The sequence below is a fragment of the Aplidium turbinatum genome, chromosome 5 (assembly GCF_918807975.1).
Source record: "Aplidium turbinatum chromosome 5, kaAplTurb1.1, whole genome shotgun sequence".
NCBI classification, from domain to species: domain Eukaryota; kingdom Metazoa; phylum Chordata; class Ascidiacea; order Aplousobranchia; family Polyclinidae; genus Aplidium; species Aplidium turbinatum.
The window spans coordinates 866,151-887,470 of record NC_137476.1 but is presented as its reverse complement, the minus strand read 5'-3'; the positions used below and the strand labels follow the sequence as shown (position 1 = coordinate 887,470).

General features: G+C 36.3%; 1 protein-coding gene and 1 pseudogene across 3 annotated transcripts in view; one reads left to right on the top strand and one right to left on the bottom strand.

The window, feature by feature from the left end:
- LOC145770733 (receptor-type tyrosine-protein phosphatase H-like) overlaps window positions 1-21,320 on the bottom strand; it is a 111,220-nt gene that overhangs the window by 19,468 nt on the left and 70,432 nt on the right. For 2 of the 3 annotated variants that reach the window (XM_082582433.1, XM_082582435.1), the window contains exons 14-20: window positions 11,631-11,924; window positions 10,899-11,171; window positions 10,406-10,681; window positions 4,868-5,140; window positions 3,348-3,617; window positions 1,506-1,802; window positions 137-240 (exon numbers count right to left, since the gene is read on the bottom strand). In XM_082582433.1, the coding sequence (XP_082438559.1) occupies window positions 137-240; window positions 1,506-1,802; window positions 3,348-3,617; window positions 4,868-5,140; window positions 10,406-10,681; window positions 10,899-11,171; window positions 11,631-11,924 (1,787 nt within the window). The remainder of the gene's footprint in view (window positions 1-136; window positions 241-1,505; window positions 1,803-3,347; window positions 3,618-4,867; window positions 5,141-10,405; window positions 10,682-10,898; window positions 11,172-11,630; window positions 11,925-21,320) is intronic. The other variant, XM_082582434.1, reaches the window with a different exon arrangement.
- LOC145771401 (gamma-tubulin complex component 2 pseudogene) lies at window positions 13,106-19,557 on the top strand (annotated as a pseudogene).

The window sequence follows — 21,320 nt, the reverse complement described above, 5'->3', positions numbered from 1 at the left end:
TCATGGTATGATGGTTCTCTGGTAAACGACAAGTACTTGCCTTAAAATGTGAAAATTTTGTGTCATGCAAAAATTAAAGGAAGTAGTTTGAAGTAGTTGAGTCATAAAGCAATATCAACAGTTTTTATAGTCTTACATGGATGTCATCTCCTGTTCCGTTTGGCTGGCTCCAAGTTAACTTTAAATAACGTGTTGCATCTGAGGAGGGAGAAGAGGACAGATCTTCAACGATCTCAGGAACTATGCAATAAAAGTTAAATAAACGTTAAACATATTCAGAATTGCAGTTTGAAATATAATTTCATGGGAACCAGTTTTATTTTCAATTTTATGCCCACTAAATAAACTGGGAAAGAAGTTTGAACAGGGGTCCCACTTAAGATTTTGATGATTTTATGCCAAAAAAGTAAAACATTTTATGATTTTTTTTTTTTTTTCATCAAAATTTTATACTTTTTTAATGATTTTACATTAGAGCTCGATGTTTTTTATATTTAATTTTTTAAAGTTTTTTATTTTATATTTTAAGCACAAGAATCGATTATGGAAGAATAGTCAATACAAGTAATTTTGCATTCCACAGACCGGGTCACAATCGGTACACAAATAAAATTTTTGATTTTTACATCCTCAGTTCTCCATCACAACTAAAATTTATGATTTTTTATGATTTTTTCCAAATCAAGCAAAATTCTATAATTTTTTATGATTTTATGCCGAGTGGAAGTGTTGTTTGAAGCGCTTCCATTCAGCTGAACTTTTTATTTATTTTTGTTTTGTATTCTAGTAGCGTACTGAAATTATTGAATAACAAACAGAACGATCATCCGATAAATCATCATTCATTCATAGCTTGTCACGCCAGTGTCGGAGCCAGATAAGAGCATTGTTTGTGATGTTTTTGAGGTCGTTGTCATCACATGAAGGGCTAAGGGGGCAGTTGGTGAGGATGTGCTTCATCGTCTGATTGTCTAGGCCGCAATCACACATTGGGTCAGGAGTCATCTTCCATCGGAAAAGATTGCTTTTATTTCTCCCGACTCCGCAGCGGACTCTGTTTAGGCAGCACCACTCTCTTCTCTCAAGGGTGGGAGTTTGTTGTAGACTTTCGGAAGGACTTGGGATGGCAGGATGTTGTGTCCTATCGGGCTCAGATACACTCCAGTTACTGCCAGAGAGAGCATATTTAGGGTGGTAAAAGGATAGACCCTCGGCCCTACGATGAAAATAATTAGCTTCAATACGGAAGGTTTGTCAGCCACGAAAGCAGTTCTTATAGCTAACTTACAACCAGACATCCTGTGCTTGCAAGAAACACACAGAGACAAAATCCCTCCTAGCATCCCAGGAATGTACTTAGCCATTCAATCTCCCAGCCGAACCCATGGTAGTGCCATATTCTGCAGGGAGAAGTCAGCGATTCTCGGATCGGCCAACCTAACAACGGGTGCTTTAGAAATTTTGCACATAAATCATCATTAACATAAACGATGGAAACAACTCACCTATTGTAAATTTCTCAACTTGGGGGTTTCCACTATCAGCAGAATTGTACGCTTGCACTGATACGTCATAAGTCTCTCCAGGAGTCAAGTTTTCAATCGTGTAAGAATAATGGAGGTTTCCTTTCAAGTGTTGTTCATTATGAGAACCGACATATGCACCAGTAGAAGAATTCATCCACTGAACCAGATAACCATCAACCTCCTTCCCACCATCAGACTTCAACCATTCCACCTCCAGCATGGTTGTATTATCGGTGGGTACAAATGATAGGTTTGTTTGCTTTGTTTCACTTGGAACTGGGGATATACAAGTTAACAAGGTAATTTGTAATATATTTGACCCCAAAGTAGAAAGACAAAACGCGTCAAGTGACGTACTTTCAACTTTTGTAGGTCCTGAAATTTTGTGACTTTGCAATATGAATGCTCTATAGTTTACGTCTAACTTTGTATTGTACTTGTATAAGTAATTAGAGCGGGCTTTACCTACAAGGCCAGTGTGCACCAATTGATGTATTGCAAATTTAACAAACAAAAACTGTTTCTGGAAAGAACAACTTTAATTCATCAATCACCCGCTATCAAAATAATTGCAGCTGCTGCTGCTTGCACTTAGTTGTTTACCGTATGCTAAGTAGTAAACAGTTTATGTAACCTACTTTGGTAAAGCTAAACAAATAGGAGTGTTTTTCTACGCGGGCCAAATTTGATAAGGCGAAGTGCCCGAGAGCTAACAGCTTCCGACAATCTTGTTTTGCGTAAAGAAAGATGCATAGGCCTACATGGCAATATTGTATTATTTATTGTAATTTTGATAAAATAAAGCAATATGCAGGTGTAGGAAATTCAATGTATACATATTACGGGGGGTCTGCTACTATTCGGTGAGTCCGATTCGGTGAGTTCCTAACCTCTAACCCCTAACCCTAACTCCTAACCCCTAACCCTAAAACGGCAATGATAATTAGGCTACGGTACCCGATAATATAAAAAAAAAAAAAATTGAAAAAATCACCGAATAGGGATCGGACTCATCGAATCAGACTCACCGAATCGGACTCACCGAAACGGGCCATTCCGTATTACGGGATACCATGTAAGTTACGCTGTATAAGATCTGATTTTCTATCAAAAATTAACACATCCAAAAACTTTGTAAAGCACAACGATGTTAGTGGGATGAAACTGACAACTTGACGTCTATACCTAGTTCCAGTCTGGTTCGAGTGTAATTGTGGTCAATTGTACAATATCACTCAGATGGGAGTCGCTCAGCGTAATCTCAAGTGGTTTTTGTTTAAGTTCACAACCGAGAACGTCTGCTCGCACATGTGTGTTGAACCAAATAAGCTCAACTTTTCTTTTGCAAACTTTTGCATTTTTGGAAATTTGTTTTTTATAGCTTAGAATTGGCAATAAAATTAGCGCAATCGAAGATTAGTTTAGAACATAACTAAACAATAACAATTCAGTAAGAATTATACAATAAAATAATCACTTATTCTAAAACAATAATGCAGCCTGCCGTCCGAACTACGCATGTTAATTGTGACACTATTCAAATAAAATAAAAACTTAAAATTGATGGGTAAATTACATAACCCTAATATGTAAGTTTTATATCAAAAACATGCAAAGGCAAGCAATGCAATCGAATTCAGCGTATTTAGACTTTAGACATAAAAAAATAGATAAATAAGCAAATTGAATCGTTTTCATGCAACATTGTATCTTCTTTAGTAATAAAGATAATGATATTTAGATACATAAACAGAAAAATAATAGATGCAACAAATTAGAAGAAAGTGTAGGAAAATTAAATCAAAAATCATATCAACCAACCTGTTAGGAATATTCCTTCAGGAGACCATGAACTGTTTCCAGCTTCATTCGAAGCCAACACTGAAACATTGTAACTAGTACTTGGAGTTAATCCAGAAATTGTGGTTGAAGTTGAACTTGCTTCAAGTTCTCTGTCAACCTCATCAATAGAACGCCACCTCACAATGTAGGTTTTATCAACTGAGCCACGATCAACATCTTTCCATTGTAGGAATATCTCTGTGGTTGCTGATGTTGAGATGTTTGTGGGGGGAGGTATGTAACCAGGAACTGAAAATTAAAAAAAAACATGTAGTGGTTACTTTTAAAGTAGCGAGATATAGCTACCCGCACAATATTTATAAAAGAGGCGCTTCCCGCTACCAGTCGAATAAAAGCAAAGTGCTGCCGCTACTAAGCAAAGTAGAGTAGCTACAAATGTAGCTACTCTACTGCCAACCTTTGTATACGTCACTGGTCTATCTATACTACAAAACAGAAAGATTCTTGGCAAAATATAAACACAAGACAATATATGTTTTGATAGATCTGAGCCTGGTTGTGATCCTGTATCTTATCTGATTTAAACCTGACCAGGTTGTCCTGTAACATCCCTGTATCATTCTATCACTCTGTGTGCTTCCTATTGCATTTTATAGAATTAGTGTCTTTCAAAGGCATGGTAAAGGTAAGTGTATCGCTGAAGGTATTTGCCTTTTTTTTGCATGTGTATTATTGTTAGGTCTCGTCTACTTATGGTTAAAACATAATCTCTCCACTTGAAGTGTACAAAAAAAAACAACATTTTATAACAAATTTTGTAACAATTTAACAAACATGTCAGCAACTTTCGTCCTGTTTATGTTTAGGCAGCACAGTCATTGACGGAACAGCAGGGTTGTTGTTGCAATCAACTTATCACTATGTTCAATAAACCACTATCTTTTACACGTTCAATCTGTTTGTTTTGTATTAATGATGGCCATCGGCCGTTGCAATAAATTTTTACTTCTTAAACGTGACTCGATCACGGACTAAACAAAAAATATACCCAGAGATCGAATACTAGCTCAGTAAAACGGCTATTTGAAAAACTGAAAGACAGGCGAAAAAATTAGACAAGATTAGAGCAGAAACAACTGACTGCAAATGAATGTGCGCTACAGGGCATGATACATCTATTACATGTTGAGGAGAAACGATGAACCTCCCGCAAATATTTGTTTGTTCAAATTTGGGTTGTGGCGTTTAATTAACACTGCTTCCTGAATTTTAGTTTCAAGTTACTATTTGCCTTTATGTTGATTTTGAAGTGAGACTGTCGAGAAATTTTGATCTGTGTAAAATGATATGGTTTTTCATGGCACCTTTTTTACCCCTACTCTCGTACTCTTGTGGCCTAATTTATGGTAGACATACCGATGTATGTCAATGCCAAATCACACGGCAAATAAAATAAATAAAGTAAATATAAGTATATAGTCTACGACAAATAAAGAATATACGACTTTTGAGAATAGAAACGAATTTGTGTGACTTACAAGTTAGAACATCAGTTCCTGGAGAGTTCAATCCACTACCACCTTGATTGACAGCAGCCACCATGCAAGAGTATTCAGCGTTGGACAATAGTTCATCAATTTGTGATGAATTTGCAACAATTCCTTCTCCACCGCGGGTCTCACTGTCATCAGTAGACTTGCAAGCGACGGTGTAGTTTTTATCGAGTGTTCCTTCATCTATTATAGTCCACTTCAAAACAACCGATGAATTTGTTACACCGCTGCTGGTGGGAGATTGAAGTTGTCTGGGCACTGCAAAGTACAGCAAGGCATGACTAAATAAGGACGACTATTCATACACGTTTTGTATACAATCATTAAGTATGCATGCACAAGATAACAACTTTTATTAGATAAACTGTTTGCATGGCCTTAGTTCGATTCAGTCAACAAGTACAGTTGAGAGTCCAGTTTATATTAGCTCCAAGCTTATTGTTGCAAAGAATAGCTTGAGCGTACATTATGATGCATCATTCCTACTCATTTTGGAAATTCAACTTGTGCAATTCAAAAATCTTGACCATTCCAGGTCAGATTCAACTAAAAAAGTATAGGAGTCACCAGACCCCTCCTACCTTCACTTCCTCACCCTCCAAAACTTGGTTTAGTAAAATCGCTAAAACTTAAAATACTCAACAAGATAACGACATAGTGTTTGGTATTAAATTTATTGTAACTACATTACTAGATTTAGTTCAAATATGAATTATGCAAAGAAAACAATCTTTAAAAAATATCCACTCACCCAGACAGCCACTTTATCTAGTCCAGATCTTTACCAGATCGGGTGCAGATCTGGGCCAGATAAAGTGGCTGTCTGGGGACTTTATAAACAAAAGGTATAGAAAAAGCTATAAAAAGAAGGGACAAATAACGAAATTGAAACTTTTCCATATCAAAATAATAAACAGAGATAACTGTAAACTGCATTAACAATTAATTGCGTGGACTTTTTTAACTTGGGCAATTGGGCATGTCACATTTGTTTCCTTCCATCACCTGAAGATTATTCTTCAAGTTATTCCGTGTATAGCTTAAACATGATGATAGTCCGTTGCCAACTTTATTCTTTCCTACCACTGATGGTTTTAATTTTTCTTGTAGAAAAATATCATATCTGTTTTTTGTTTTTTTTGTGAATTTAGAAAGGAATATTAACAGAGCTTAAGAAAAGTGATAGAGTAGGTAATGAAGAAAAGAGGCAGCTTATCCCAGAGACGCTGGTACAAGCAAGTGGTGACGACGATGCATGAAAGTGCCAGTAGTGAAGTGAGAGTTAAATCAGACAATTTAAATGGGATTTTTGTGAAATCTAAGCGGAGGTATACTAAAAATAAGTAAGTACTACTTGCTGTCGTTGTTGGAGTTGTGATTGGAAGAGTAGGCCTAAGGTATGGCATATTAAGTGATTTTATATATGCGGATGATCTTGTCTCGACCAGTATAGAATGGAAGGACTGAAAAAAGCGAAAGGCAATCAAAGGAAGCATTCGCGATCAAGGGTAAGGAAGTAAATCTTGAAAAATAATTTAATGCCGATAGAAAGAAGAGTAGAAAAAAGTTGTTCATAATGGATCCATACACAACACGTTGTAAAATAGTTAACCCTTTGAAGGTTGGGGAGGGCTGTCAATTCAACTTTTTTGTATCAGCAGTTCTATCTCTAATACCAGTGAGGCTGCGACAAAGAGATTTCTTAACTTTTCCTAACTTTTATTCACCTCTATTGAGCTGAAATTTTGAGGGAATAAAGGTTATAAATTGAGAGATATAAGGCATTTCTCAGCACATTTTCTAAAATATTTCATATTCTATTGTTCAAAATTTTCCCACCAGCTGGATGAAAGTAATTAATTTGGCCCATGTCTCGTTAATCCTAACTGTTTCAAAGCGTGAAGGGAATTGGCTGTATGTAAAATAATGTAAAAAAAATGTAATCACACCATTGCAATGCATGTTCTTCATTACTCTATCAAAAAATAATGTGTAAACTCACGCTACAATTACAGCCATAAGTCACCTCAACATAAAAATTGGCAAGCGTATCTTTTTTGTGGGGAATGTAATACAGAACAGCATTTACGTAGTGGAAAGTCACGATTAAGTTTTTGCAATTTTCTCAGAAACAATTAAGATTAGTATGCAGATGGGAAAGGAAACGGGAGCATCAAAACGACGATGGAAAGCAGGTGGAAGATCAAGATCGACTAAAGGTGGGATGCGATGAAAAACAGTTGAAAACAATTTGTTGCCAGAACCTACACCACCAGAGAATGTAAACATACAGTAAAAACAAATATAGAAACAAACATCAACAATAGATAGATAGATAAAAAAAAAACTAGAATCATTACTGCTGTTTGTAATTGTTTTGAGTGAAGAATAAAGACTATGCCAACAGACTATAGCTAATCACTATCAATCATCAAAATACGGTTTACGGAAAAAAAGACAATATTCTTCGATTAATTAGTGAAAATAAGCCCAAGTTAGATACAAAACAGGCGACGCAATTAGTTGTTAATGTAGTGTGCAGTCATTTTCGTTTATTATTTTGGTATTGCAAATTTTCAATTCGTTTTTGTCCCTGCTTTCTAATTTTTTCAAATGCCTTTGATCCATAAAGTAGGTAAAAAAATTTGAAATATTATTTTCTTTGCATAATTAAACTAAATCTAATAGTTATAATAAATTTAGTACTAAACATTATGTGACTATCATGTTTAGCTTTTAATATATAACGATTTTACTAAACCAAGTTTTGGAGGATGAGCAGGTGGTGGTAGGAGGGGTCTGGTGACTCCTATATTTTTAGTTGAATCTGACCTGGAATGGTCACAATTTTTCAATGCACAAGTTGAAATTCCCAAATGAGCGGAAGTGATGCATCCTAGTGTACATGTTACACACAGTAAGGTTTAGTGTGTGGGATAAGTAACACCTTTGTACTTTAGGCAGTCGTCATGGATTTTAGACCCATGGGTCTCGGGAACTCTGGTCTTGATCAAATACCAAGCTAACAAAATATGAAAACGAAATAACTAAGGAACCAATAAACTAACAAAATATGTAAAAAACTAAGAAAAATGAGGTTAGATGTTTGTTGCCTAAAAAAGGTAAGATAGAGGGGCAATCCTTGTTGGTTTTAGGTGTCCACGTTAGAAAATATAAGTTATACAAAAAAAATTGTAGAACGAACTTTGGAGAAGTGGTTGAAAGAGGTGGTAAAATGGAATGACATGCAACTTGGATTTATGCCGGAGAGGGGAATACCAGATGCTTTGTTCGTATTGAGAAGAATGCAAGAAGCATACAAGAAAAAGCAGAAAAAAATGTGCATGTGCTTTGTTGCCTTGGAGAATGCGATTGACAAAATCCCAAAGAAATTGATGGAATAGGGCTAGTAAAGGTGGTGATGTCGATGTATGAAAGTGCGCGAAAAAAAGTAAAAGTTGGTTCAAGTTAGTAGCCTACTTAGATGATTATTTTGGGAAAGTTGGAGTCCACCAAAGATCAGTGATGTCAACTCTTACATTTTCTATCATGGTTAATATTGTGACTGAAGGGGTAAGGGAGGGCTTGGAGCAAAATTTTGTATGTGGATGACCTGATCTTGACTAGTGATAGTATGAAGGGATTGGGAGAAACGTTTGAGAAATAGAAAGAAGTATTTGAGTCATGGGTATGAATGTAAATCTAAAACAATGAAAGTGGTGGTGAGTGGAGCAGAAGATATAGTTGTGAAGAGCAACGTCGACCCATGCTCAATATGTAAAAAAAAAGTTATAAGAAGTTCAATACAATGCAAGGGATGAAAAAAGAGGGTTCGTGCGTTAATACGAAGAGAGCTTCAAACAGACCGGAAAAGTGTTGTATTTGTGGGAAATGTGACAAGGGAAAAGATTTAGTTGAGGAAGTTTTTGTCATGGAATTGAAACAGTGGCCAACTTCTGTTACTAGGGTAATCAAATAAATGGAAACGGTGGATGCTAAGCAGCTGTGACGAGAATGGCAAGGCTGGGGTGGGCAAAATTCAGGGAATGTGGGAAAATGTTATAAGTAAAACAATTTTCGTTAAAAACTTAAGAGAAAGTCTATCGGAGCCGTGTGCGGCCGGCAATATTGTACGGCAGCGAGACATGGATATTGAGAGAAAGTGAACTTGCATTCTGAGAAGAACGAAAAGGGCAATAGTGAGATCAAGGCATGAGGTGAAAATCGGGAGAGAGAAAATGACTGAGAACTGATGGAAATGCTTGAGATGAGGGAGACTATTGAACTACTTGCCAGGGCAAATGAGTAACATGGTATGGACATTTACTAAGTAGGAAGAAAGGAAGTCTTCGAAAGGCATTGACCTTGAAGGTAGATGGGAAGAGGAAACGGGGACATCCAAAAGTAACATGAAAAAAATGAGGCAAACAAAGTCGGAATAAAGAAAGAAGATGCGATGCTTAGAATGAAATGGAGATAGTAGAATAGAAGTGCAGGCAAAAGCTGCAAGGTAAAAATAGGTCACACCCACTAGTGGAAAAAAATCGAATTTGGATGATGTTGATGATGACTACATAAAAAATAATAACTAAATCTACAAGTGTCACACTGATCTATCAGTAAAAATATGGGTTGCCGGTTGTCAAAAAAAACATTACCAACATGAAATCAAAAAAGTGTATTATATGAGGAAATGGTTTTACTTAAGGGGAAATTCTGATGGGAATAATTTTTTAACATTTTTTTTTTGTATCTAGAAAGTAGTAAATTTCATCAGGGTTGGATTACGGTAAAATTTTGACTCAATTCAATGGGTTTGTGGGTCAACGCTTGCAGAGATAAATATGGGTAATGCACCTTGTGTTTAAATGGGTGGTTTTCATATGCTGTTTTCTTTGAAAGTCATTTTTCATGTTTTCAACTACTCGATTTACAATTGCTCGTTTATTTGTTGTCAGAATGGCATGAAAGTTTGCAGGTATAATCAATATATACCGGAGAAGTGATCTATGAGAGGATTTTTGTTGCTATTTTTGTGTAATTTCAAATAAATTAAAAAACAATCGCAACTTTATCAAGTTTTTCTACTACATAAATTCAAAATTTATTTATTGTTTAAATATAGACCTATGGAAGAAAATCTCTCATCATTATATGGGTAAGGGATGACGACAATGCCAAAAGTTAGGAATGATATAAATTCTCCCTTGAGACTTATTAAATTTTTAACCGGTGAATTTTTTTTAAATAAATGGAAAAAAAAATTTGCATTTCTTTGACATTTTTTTCACAAAAACGTGTTTTATCTATTTAATTGCTATAGTTTCATTGCAATTTTCATACTCTTTTCAAAGGTATGTAATATGTGGGTTTTCCACAAGTTAAGCAGATTTTTCAACCAATTTATTAAAGACGGTGCTGAAATTGATATTCCATCAGGAGTGTCCCTTTAAACAACAATGTAAAAAATTCTGCATTGGAGAGTATGCTGTACATGTATTGCAATTAAGCCTAAGATATCACCTGTAGCATAATTCACTGCAGTGGAAGGCATTCCATTACCAGCCTTATTCCTTGCTGTTACAGAGAATTCATATTCAGTGTTAGAAGTCAAATTATCAATTTTTTCTGACAGCAAAGGTCCGACAGCTTTTGAGAAAACGTTTTCAGCTGATGGGGGATTCCAGGATACTGTGTAGTTTCTTTGAATTGAATTACTTTCCATTGCTGCTTCCCAACTTAGTGATATTGAAAACGATGTTACTTCATCCGGATGTGGAGCATTTGCTTGTGTTGGAACTGAAACACACTTTTATTTGACAAATTCCATTTGTTTGATTACAGAGCCAGAAAACTAACCATCATGTTTTTGTTTGCTAGTTCTCAAGTCTCCATTTTTGTATAACTTGAAAACAGACATAAGTTTTAAAATAAGAGCTATGGTGTTTATACTGCAGATATAAAGTAAAGTAGTGTACTTTACTTTTAAAATCAATTTTCAATTTGTCTGACTTACAAGTAATCACAGAAGTCCCAAAAGAATCCAATCCGCTACCACCTTGATTGACAGCAGCCACCTTGCAACTATATTCAGCGTTGGATAAAAGATCATTGATCTGTAATGAAGTTGCATCGATTCCATCTCCACCGCGGGTCTCACTGTCATCATTAGAGTCGCACGCGACGGTGTAGTTTTTATCGACTGTTCCTTCATCTGCTTCTTTCCACTCCAAGACAAACGATGAACTTGTTACGTTACTACTTGTTGGTGGACTGACTTGCTTCGGAACTGCAAGTTTAAACGGACATAAAATTATTGAAAAATGAATACGAATTTTACAGTAGAACGAATAAGCATAAAACGAATATGCAGCCACTTCATGATTTTAAAGAAATGATGATGAAACCACGGTTAGCCAGTCGTTGTCAAACTGTGCACTGTGACGCGTTAGTGCGTCAATTAAAATTTCTAAGGTAGTCAAACATTTATTAGGTTTCATAACAACCTACAAAGTTAATTGCACACGGGTTAGTTGAACCTTGTGCTGCTGGAATTCAATTTCGATTTCATGGAATTAAAGAAAATAAATTCATGATGATTCGGAATAAATCATAACATTCATCATCATTATTATTGATTGTCGACGATTTATCAAACTTATGAGACAAATCTATTCCAGCTGTTGAAAAAATTGGGTCAGTGATTTTCTTCAAATAGATGTTTTTTCCAACCTATTCAAAAACTAACCTGTAATGGCAGGTACGGAAGAACTTGGATCACTGGTTTTCTTTTCATTCGCCGTAATCGAAACAACACTGATCGTGTATTCAGTGTTGGATTGGAGTCCAGTGATAGTTATGCTTGTATTACGGTCATTTGTTGTAACATTATTCTCATCAGTGCCACCAGTGGTCGGTTTGTAGTATACAGTATATTGTATGACAGCCTGGCCTCCAGATTCAACGTCATAATCATCCCATTCAACAAATGTTTCATTTATTGTTGTGTTAGATATTCTGACGTTTGTTGGTGGTGCAGGTCCTGCAAAAAAAACAAAAACAATAAGATTGTTATAAAATCTAATATGTTAAATTACCTACCTTAAATTATATTTGTATAGGCTATATTTGCATATTGCTAAACCTAATTGTTTTTGTATATTAATTGATAATGTAGATTTTTTTGTAGATCACGTGGTAGGGCAAACCGGGGCGTGTTGTCACAGGTTTGGGGTTTTTTGATTTGTGCTTTTGCTATATACAATGCAAGTGATTTGGTTATATCATTTGTACACTTTCTACTTACACTTCCTTTTGCCACTAGGTAAACTTTTTAACCGCAAAAGGATTTCAAGAAAATCAAATTTTTGTAAAAAAAAAAAATTGTGACAACACGCCCCCGCACGGGGCGTGTTGTCACAAAGCATGGGGCGTGTTGTCACAAGATTGCAACTGTTCTTTTGCACGTTTGCAGTAACTTAAAACCTGCCAACCAGTGCCGCATCAAGTCCATGTGGGGCCCCCGCCCAAATTCTAGTAAAAAGGGCCCTCTTAAAATTGTATTAATAATATGTATGGTTTGAAATCCTAAAATGTACTTTTTAGCACTTTGGCGTTACGTTTTCACTAAAGTTAATAGAAAAATCCGTAAATTAAACAAGGCTTGTGTTGATGGGGGTGAAGTCCCCAGTTTTTGAAATTGTTTGGAATGTTTAAATGAAATTTATTAATATTCTTGTATTAAACTTGTACGTCGGGGCGTGTTGTCACAGCTGTGACAACTCGCCCCGACAAATGCAGTCAGACAAAAGTTTTAATGGTGGCAAGAAAAGGCTCGCTATTAACTTCTAAAGTGTCAGCTAAACTCCTAACATAATAAGCTATAAAACTGATTTCATACTTGCGGTCAGACTGCTCTTACGAAAGCGTCACACAATTTTGAAAAGTTAGTGAAATTTACATCGATCACCAAATTATTGATAATAATTTAATTTAAGCTAAACCTGCTGTCTTTTCTTGACTTTGCTAACCTCAAAATGAAGATGACTCTTACCGAAGCACGTGCTACAAGTATAGACTCGAAGCAGTCAGTGCAAGTACAAAAAAAATTGCTGTGACAACACGCCCCTTGTGACAACACGCCCCGGTTTGCCTTATTGGTAAAGTTTGGTGCGAGGGTGGCTTGTCGCACCCAGAATCCCACTCTAATAAAAAATTACAAAAATGACTGAAAATGTGCTAAAGTATCACAAGGCACTGCATATGGCAATCCGCATTCATTTTGAAATGGTCAATCAAAAACGACTAACTTATGGTTGTAAGTCTAACACTCGAAAGAGCAAAATCATGGTGTCGTCAATTCCAAAATAAACAAAGTAAAGTTAAAGTTTGAAGCAAAATTTCTGGTACAAAATTTTAAACTAGAAAAATCAGGTCTTGCATTCTTCAATCGAAAACTCAGAGAAAACTTTGGTAGAGAGTCTGTTTGTTGAACCATAGACAAACAAAAGAAAGTAACTTTAGCGGGTTTAACATGTTGTATAACACAAAGATATAACATAATTTTTAAAAAAATTAACTTAAACGTTCCGTTTAATATATTTAGTGAAAAAAAAAATCAACTCAGACTTAACAATCAAATGTGCAATAAAAGAGCACATCGCCTTTTGTGAATAGTGCACTGACAATGTTTCGATCAACCAATTTAAAATCATCTCTAGAGGCAGATCTGATTTTCAGATTAAGATCATGGAAGCCTTAAAGATCAGACGTAATAATCGTCTCTTCAACGGCAGTGATTCGCTTGTGGCTCATCGTTTCTTTTGCGTGTGTTCTATTTGTTTGTCACATGCTTGTAGTTTGTACCTCATTGTAATTAGTTTCCCGCCGTATAATTTACTCGTAATCATTCTTGTATCACTTGTTCAGTTTGTGCTTTTCAATCCGGAGTGTCGTTATAGTTATTGTGCAAAGTCAGATTTATCTTACAGTTTTCATTTTATGTATATTGTAGATTTAAGTAATTCCTGATGAGGACAAACGAACCTGTCGAAAACGTTTGTGTTGATTTTTTATTTATGTTATATCTCTGTGTAAAATGACATGTTAAACCCGCTAAGGTTACTTTGTTTTGTTTGTCTATGGTTCAATCAAAAGAAAACTTAACATCAATCTAAATGATAAATGGAACTCCTTAGGTCTTTACAGATAAACTAATGCAAACTCAAGTAATCCCTAAAATAAAAAATAAACCAAAACCTTCGCCATTGTAAAAACAATTCATAAGACATTGAAGTACAAATGTTGCTTAGGGCAACAACAAGTCAGTCTTCATTGCGAATCACTACATAATATATAAGCTTTCGAAATTTAACTTTCAGAAAACAATTTTATGATCACTTTCATCTTTAAGAATTTTGGAATTGTTCTATATAATTTGTGATCTGAATTATGGAATGCTTGCAAAACGTAAACTTTTCAAAATGTTTAAATGTTTTTTTTTTCAACTACACAAGATTTAAGATCTTGTTTATTTTTCCCAGTACATTGCAATATTGTAATGATACAAAAGAAGAGATTTATATTGCAGTATCTTGTAGCAACTTACTTAGGCTATACAATCCTGATAACAACTTTTGTATTAATTTTGCTTAAGATACGCCACGTTTTAGTCACTCTCTTACAAAGGCAAAAAAACAAAAATATGCCAGGTTGATGATAGGGTTAAATTTGTACCTTGTGTTTGGTAAGCATACTTTCTTAAGAATCTAACATAGCACTAAATATAAATGCTCATGTGGATCTGTGATATGTATATCAAAAATGCGAACATACAAGGTTTTAGTTGTACAAAGTTTATAGTGTTTAGGATGGTAGGATGGTGTGAATTAAAATTGACATATTTGTCGGTGTGTGTTTTTTATAAATTGTAGTGAAAAGCATGTTTGTGGTAATGGGAAAGAGGTTTAAAAAATAAAAGTTTAGTTGCTCTGGTGTTGTTTCTAATTGAAGTAAAGATATGAGAAGTATGGATAGTAGATAATTTTCAATTACATGATACATTCCTCTGGTATATATTAAGCTAAACTACACATGTTTTAGGTGATAATCTGCTTTTATTACGACGTGTCGTCAATCAGACTTCTTAAGGTCTTGCCATGCAAGATCAGGTAGAGACTACCTGTTAACATGGCAAAACACAGAACCATGTTGCTGTAAATCAACTAAACATTGTTTATTAATGAAATGTCACATTACAATTTTGCCAAAGACATGTAATCAATCTGGAAACATTTTTGCGTTTATGTCTTATGACCATACACCAAAATATGAATCTACGTACGGTATAACTAATAGGGTCTTTTATAAACAATTAAATTACAAATTTTATAGATGCTATACTGTATACTAATAAACGTTCTCTGTCATGTAATGAAACGGTTCCACATTTATCTATCAGATTTTGTAACTCTTATTTGGTAGCAAAGGCAATCATCTCATCCTTTATCATCTCCATGCATTTGAATCTGTACTGCTTTGTCGGTTACATTATAGTTAAATAATGTTAGTAGGTGGGGGTTAGGCCTATTTTAAAAATAGTCATGTAATGGAAACTAATCGTAATGAAAACTTGATCGTATTTTACTGTAAAATTTAGACCAGAAACACTGTTAGCAGCTGTCTGGCAACATATTAGTAATTTTTAGTGACGTGGCATGTAATATTGGAATTTAAAATGACATAAGAATTGATGTAAATACAACATAAACCAGCTTAGTAACCTAATAAAAACTATTCAAGATATCTTGGAAAATTCAGTTGTTATTCAAAAGTCAGGCTAAATATAAAGTTAAGTTACCCTAACCCGCTTCCTAATGTTACTCTTCCAATCACTCCCCCCGCATAGCTGAATGGTGAGAGCATTGGAACGACGTTCGAAAGGACGCTGGTTCGACACTGCTCAAGAGCGTGTATCTGTGTTTTGGCAGGACACTGAAAGGCATGCCTGAAGCTAGACACGAAGATTAGCTTCCTTGCCTCCCCGTTCACTTAATCAATATCTTCGACCTGGCTAAGCTTTGACATCTCAAAAAGAAGAATTGACAATTAATTGAAGAAGAATAACAATGGCGTTTTTAGACTATGTTTTTTGGAGGTTGCATGGTTTAGTAAGTTTGCAGCCGGTTCGACACCGCTCAAGAGCATGTGGCTGTGTCTTTGGCCAAGACACATTTAGGCATGCCTGAAGATGAACAAGAAGATTGGCTTTCTTGCCTTCTCGTCCACTTAATCTAAATTATCAACCACCGGTCGTAATTCTAGATAGAAAAGAATGCATGTTAGCTTACCATACCACAAAACAACTCCCTTCCCACAGTTACTGTATAATGTATCTTAAACATTCATTGAGCATTTGGAGTTAACCCTCTGTCTACCGTGGGGTCCAATAGACCCCAAAACAAAATTCGCTTTGCGATTTCTAAGGACATGCAGCAGGTCAGATATTGATGTACCCTGACTTTTCACAGATTTGCTTGATCTTTAGGAGAATGTAATAATTATTGATCTCAAGCAAAGGTTTGTAGCACAGAAAAAAATAATAGCATCGTTTACCGTGGGGTCCGATGGACCCCAAGCCTTCTGCATTCGTATATCGCATATGAAATTTATTGAAACAACCAAAATTAGTCGGCAGCCGTGGCCGAGTGGTTAGCGCGTTGGGCTCGCAGTCGAGAGCCTGCATGTTCGACTCCAGCCACCCGCACTTGCTGTTGTTTCTCTGGGCAAGAAACTTTACGATAATTGCCTCTACCTAGTGATCGATTTCGAGTAATGGGTAGTACCAAATTTAAGTCATAAGTAGAGTAGACAACCGGAAACAGACGTTGCAGTCGGCTGCAGCGTGGGTCAGGTGTACGTCGGAAGGCGTACACCGATGCATAGCGCTCAAGTCCGCTTTCCCGCAATGCAGGATAAAGATAAACAAACAAACAAAAATTCGCTGCTGATGTTCTGTTTTACCAAGTAAAGTATACTTCGTTTGAGAACGACAAGTTTAAAATTTTTTACATTAGTACGAACGCCGTTTATACATGTAACAACCCAGGTTGACACTCATTCTGCCTCACTGCACATCTCTGAGAATGCAAGCAAACCACAAGAGTTTATAAATAAATTTGAAGAACTCAAGTCCACCTTCTATCAAGCATCATTGATGATCCTGTACTTCAAGAAACATTAACAAAGTGTGCCTCGAATCGTGGCGATGCTCGTAAAATGATCCCTCAGCATCCTCCAGGTGGACTTGGATCTTCTCTTGTCAGTCTTCCTCCATCTGGCACCAAGCTTACGTCTCAGCAATTGCTTGAGCTTCGAACTAGTCTTGAGGAAGCAACACTAACAAACAGCAACACAACTGCAGATACTCATCGCAAGATGCTTCAAGAACGGTATCAGGCCAGAAAGTCAAACTTTTCAATTCCAGTACAACCTGAGTGGCTGTCGGGTGCAATGCGGAGACCAAATCTCACATACGATTTTTTGTTTGACACCAGAACTCAACTACCCACTAATCCTATTGGTAACTTTTCATCACAGCACCAAGAACAAGAAATCGTGAAAGATTTGTTGGCAATTCTTTCTCGGGTTGAAGGAGTCTACATTCTTGTACGACAAGGTGAAGACAAGCATTCTCCACGAAAGTTTATCATAGACCATTCACTTGACATTTCTTTAACAGAAATGATTCACAAAATTGTTCCCATAGCCAGTTGCTACTGTATCATTGTCAACTTCATTGAAGAGAGAAGTGCATTTGAATATGGGCAAGTCAACCATGCTTTATGTTATGCCATGAAAAACATCATCCGGGAATATCAAATCAGTCTCGCTCAATTGGATGACCAAAGACGTCAAGGTATTTCATCTCTTCAACGGCTAATTTTTGTACTTCAGCCGGTTGTGCAACAGCTACGCGTTCTATCTTCTGTAGCCACTGACATAGATCGTGGGAATTGCATTGGTGGTTCAGTGTTATCCCTGCTCCATGAGCGCATCTTATCAAGCGTAGGTGACAAGAAAGCAGAAAAGGTATACACTTATCTTGCTGAACTTGCTAATGTACCATATTTGGAAATGCTTGAAAAGTGGATTTATAAAGGTGAGATATTGGACAACTATGGGGAATTTCTTGTGGAAGAACGTGAAAAGTTCAGCAAAGAAAAACTTCTCAAGGAATACAATGACCAATACTGGGAATCCCGGTACACTCTCTGTCGAGAACGCATTCCTGTTTACTTGGAACAGATGGCAGATAAAATTCTGAGCACTGGAAAGTACCTCAATGTGGTACACGAATGTGGTCAGAAGGTTTGTTGTCCAGGAGCAAGAGAGATAGTGTACAGCCATACACAACGTGAATATGTTCAGCAGATTGAAGATGCGCATAGTTATGCCAGTCAGCTGCTGCTGGATTTGCTGATGCAAGAACACAACTTGGCAGCACGACTGCGATCAGTGAAAAGTTACTTTCTTCTTAATGACGGTGACTTCCTGTTGCATTTTATGGACCTGACTGAGAATGAGATGAGAATGCCCATGGTTGATATCATTCCAAACAGATTGGAAGCCCTGCTAGAACTTGCCTTGCGAACAAGCATGTCTGAACATGACCCCTACAAAGATAATCTCAAAGTTGTTCTGTTAAACTATGATCTTATTACCCAGTTGGTGCGAATATTGACCATAGACACAGTTGATGAAACCTTTGTTAAATCATTGGATCCAACTGAACTCAATCTCAGTGGCCTGGAATCATTTGCTCTCGACTACACCGTACCTTGGCCACTATCCCTTGTTATCTCACGCAAGGCACTGACAAAGTATCAAATGCTATTTCGTCATTTGTTTTACTGCAAGCATGTCGAGCGGCACCTTTGTGCAGTCTGGCTCCAGTTTAAAAGTTTGAAACGAGACTTTCTTGATTCAAAGCATTGGTTTGTCCAAGCTATGACAATATTGCAAAAAATGTTGCATTTTATTCAAAACTTTGAATATTATATGATGTTTGAAGTGCTTGAACCAAACTGGATCACATTGGAAAGCAATTTGAAGCTAGCCAGCAATGTTGATGAGGTGTTGGACTATCACACAGACTTTCTGAGGCAATGTCTACAGGACTGTCTTCTCACAAACACAGATATGTTGAAGATATTGAGCAAGCTCCTTATGTTGTATCATTCAGCAATTTCATGAGGGGACTGAACAGGCAAGTCGATGACCCAACGCTGAAAGAATCTCTTGAACATTCAACTTTGTCTGGTCCTCCCACATTGCAAGAAAAGATGTCAGAGTCTGAACGAATAGAGACTGCAGTTAGAGAATCGAGGATCCATTTAAATGACCTTGCAAATTCTACTGAGCATATCAACACCGTGCAAACATTTGAGAAAAACTTTTCTAATACTTTGATGACGCTGCTTAACCGAGTGACGTTTATCAGTCGAGAGCAAGGCCAGCATTGTTTGTTCAACATCCTTCATAAGCTTGACTATAATGGCTTTTATCGCTCTCGAATGACCAACTCAGAAACTGATTCAAAAAATTTTGACATTGAAACAGCGACGGAACTTATTGCACGTCATCATAAAATGCCGATGTTCCCTTCACAGGTATAAGGATCTACAAGTGTAACTTTTTTGTAGGTGTTTCAACTGACTTTGTTTGCTGCTTGCTGCGGTTCTCAAGTGTAAAGCTGTAATGCCATCGCATTCATGCATGATCTAAGATCAGTTTGAAAACAACTAACTTGTCGATTGGCATTACAGTTTATTAGAAACTTCATTGAGAAAACTACTTTACTGACACTATTTGGTTGAAATGAGTTGTTTTTCACATCTAGGGAATCATAAGGTGCTTATGAACGTATCGTATGAACCTCCTTAACTCTACCCTTGGTCATTTGAACATGTTTTGTGATGTGACACCTAATATGTATGAAGAGTTCGAGATTTCATTTTACTGTTGCAGGAATGTAAGTGTTATCTTTCAACATCGCTACCTTCAAACAATCATTTATTGCGGCATTGCGTCATAAATCATTCTTTGCTCGATCAGGTTGTAAACTTAAAAGAAAAAGTTGCACAGCAGGTGTAGCTAGATTCTGAATCTTTATGGTATTTTTATTTAAAGTATTGGAAAAAAGTTTTTGCTAGTTACTTTTGTAATAACTTCCCTTGTTCGTGACCATGGACCAACCAAAATACTTTGATTTTAGTGTGTCTAGCTTGTAACCTTTGTTTGATAGAATATATTTTTATTTTTGAACTGTTTGCAAACTGTTTAATGTCTACTTCTGTCATTTTCATAAATTTCGCTATTCACTTTTTTTTTTAATTTGATGTCTGAATTCTCGTGATATTACCTTGAATCAGTTTCTTTAAATTTTCTCGTATCCATAACTTTTGTTTTAAAATGAGACCCGTTTTTGGTTTTATTTACACTAAAACTGAGACAAGTTTTATGAACACTTTCACCAGTTGATGTATCTTTGGTAAGGGTCTGTAACTTGACCAATGCTTACTGTACGGCTAAGTAATAAGCAATAATATGATATAGTGAGTTCGCACACCAACCAAATTTCTTCATACTAGTCGTAAGTGCTTGTGGACACAGATTTCAAAGTTTGTAGTGTGCTAGTCATAACGTTTACTTGCAGAATAGCTGATCACCAGTTTATCATTGCTCGGTATTCTTTTGATCTATGAGACAAATGTTTAGCAACAATATTATTATTCGAAATTTTTGTAGAAAAAAAAAAAAAAAAAGTTGAAGAAGAAAGAAATGGCAAGATACATATGTGACGAAGAGATATTGAGCCTTTTGGAAGAGAGTGAAGAAGAGAAGAGCGAGGATGAATACAGTGAGTCATCAGACGATGGAGAATTCGATCACCTTAGCATCGAAAACTTGTCTTCCTCTGATGGCTCGGATGTTGATGAAGAAATTCAAGATACCACTATGTCAGTTTTTGTTTCCCGAAACAAGAAGGAAAATTGGTCTTCGACTCCACATGCATCAAACACTGGTCGAACTGTGGCTTGCAACATCTTTCGCGATCGAGCTGGGCCTTCACGTTATGCTAAAGCACAATGTGAAACAGTGCTTGATTCGTTCAAGCTTTTGTTTCGAAACAAATTGCTAGAAAAAGTTCGCAACTGGACAAATGCGGAGGGATCGCTAGTGTACAAAGAAAATTGGATTACTATTGATCAAAATGAATTTGACAAATTTTTGGGTGTAGTTATTCTGATTGGAGTTTACAAATCAAACAATGAGAATGTTTCTCAACTTTGGAGTAAGGAAGACGGGAGGCCGATTTTCCATAAACTGATGGGCTGAAACAGATATCAACAGATCCTTCGAGTGCTTCGATTTGATA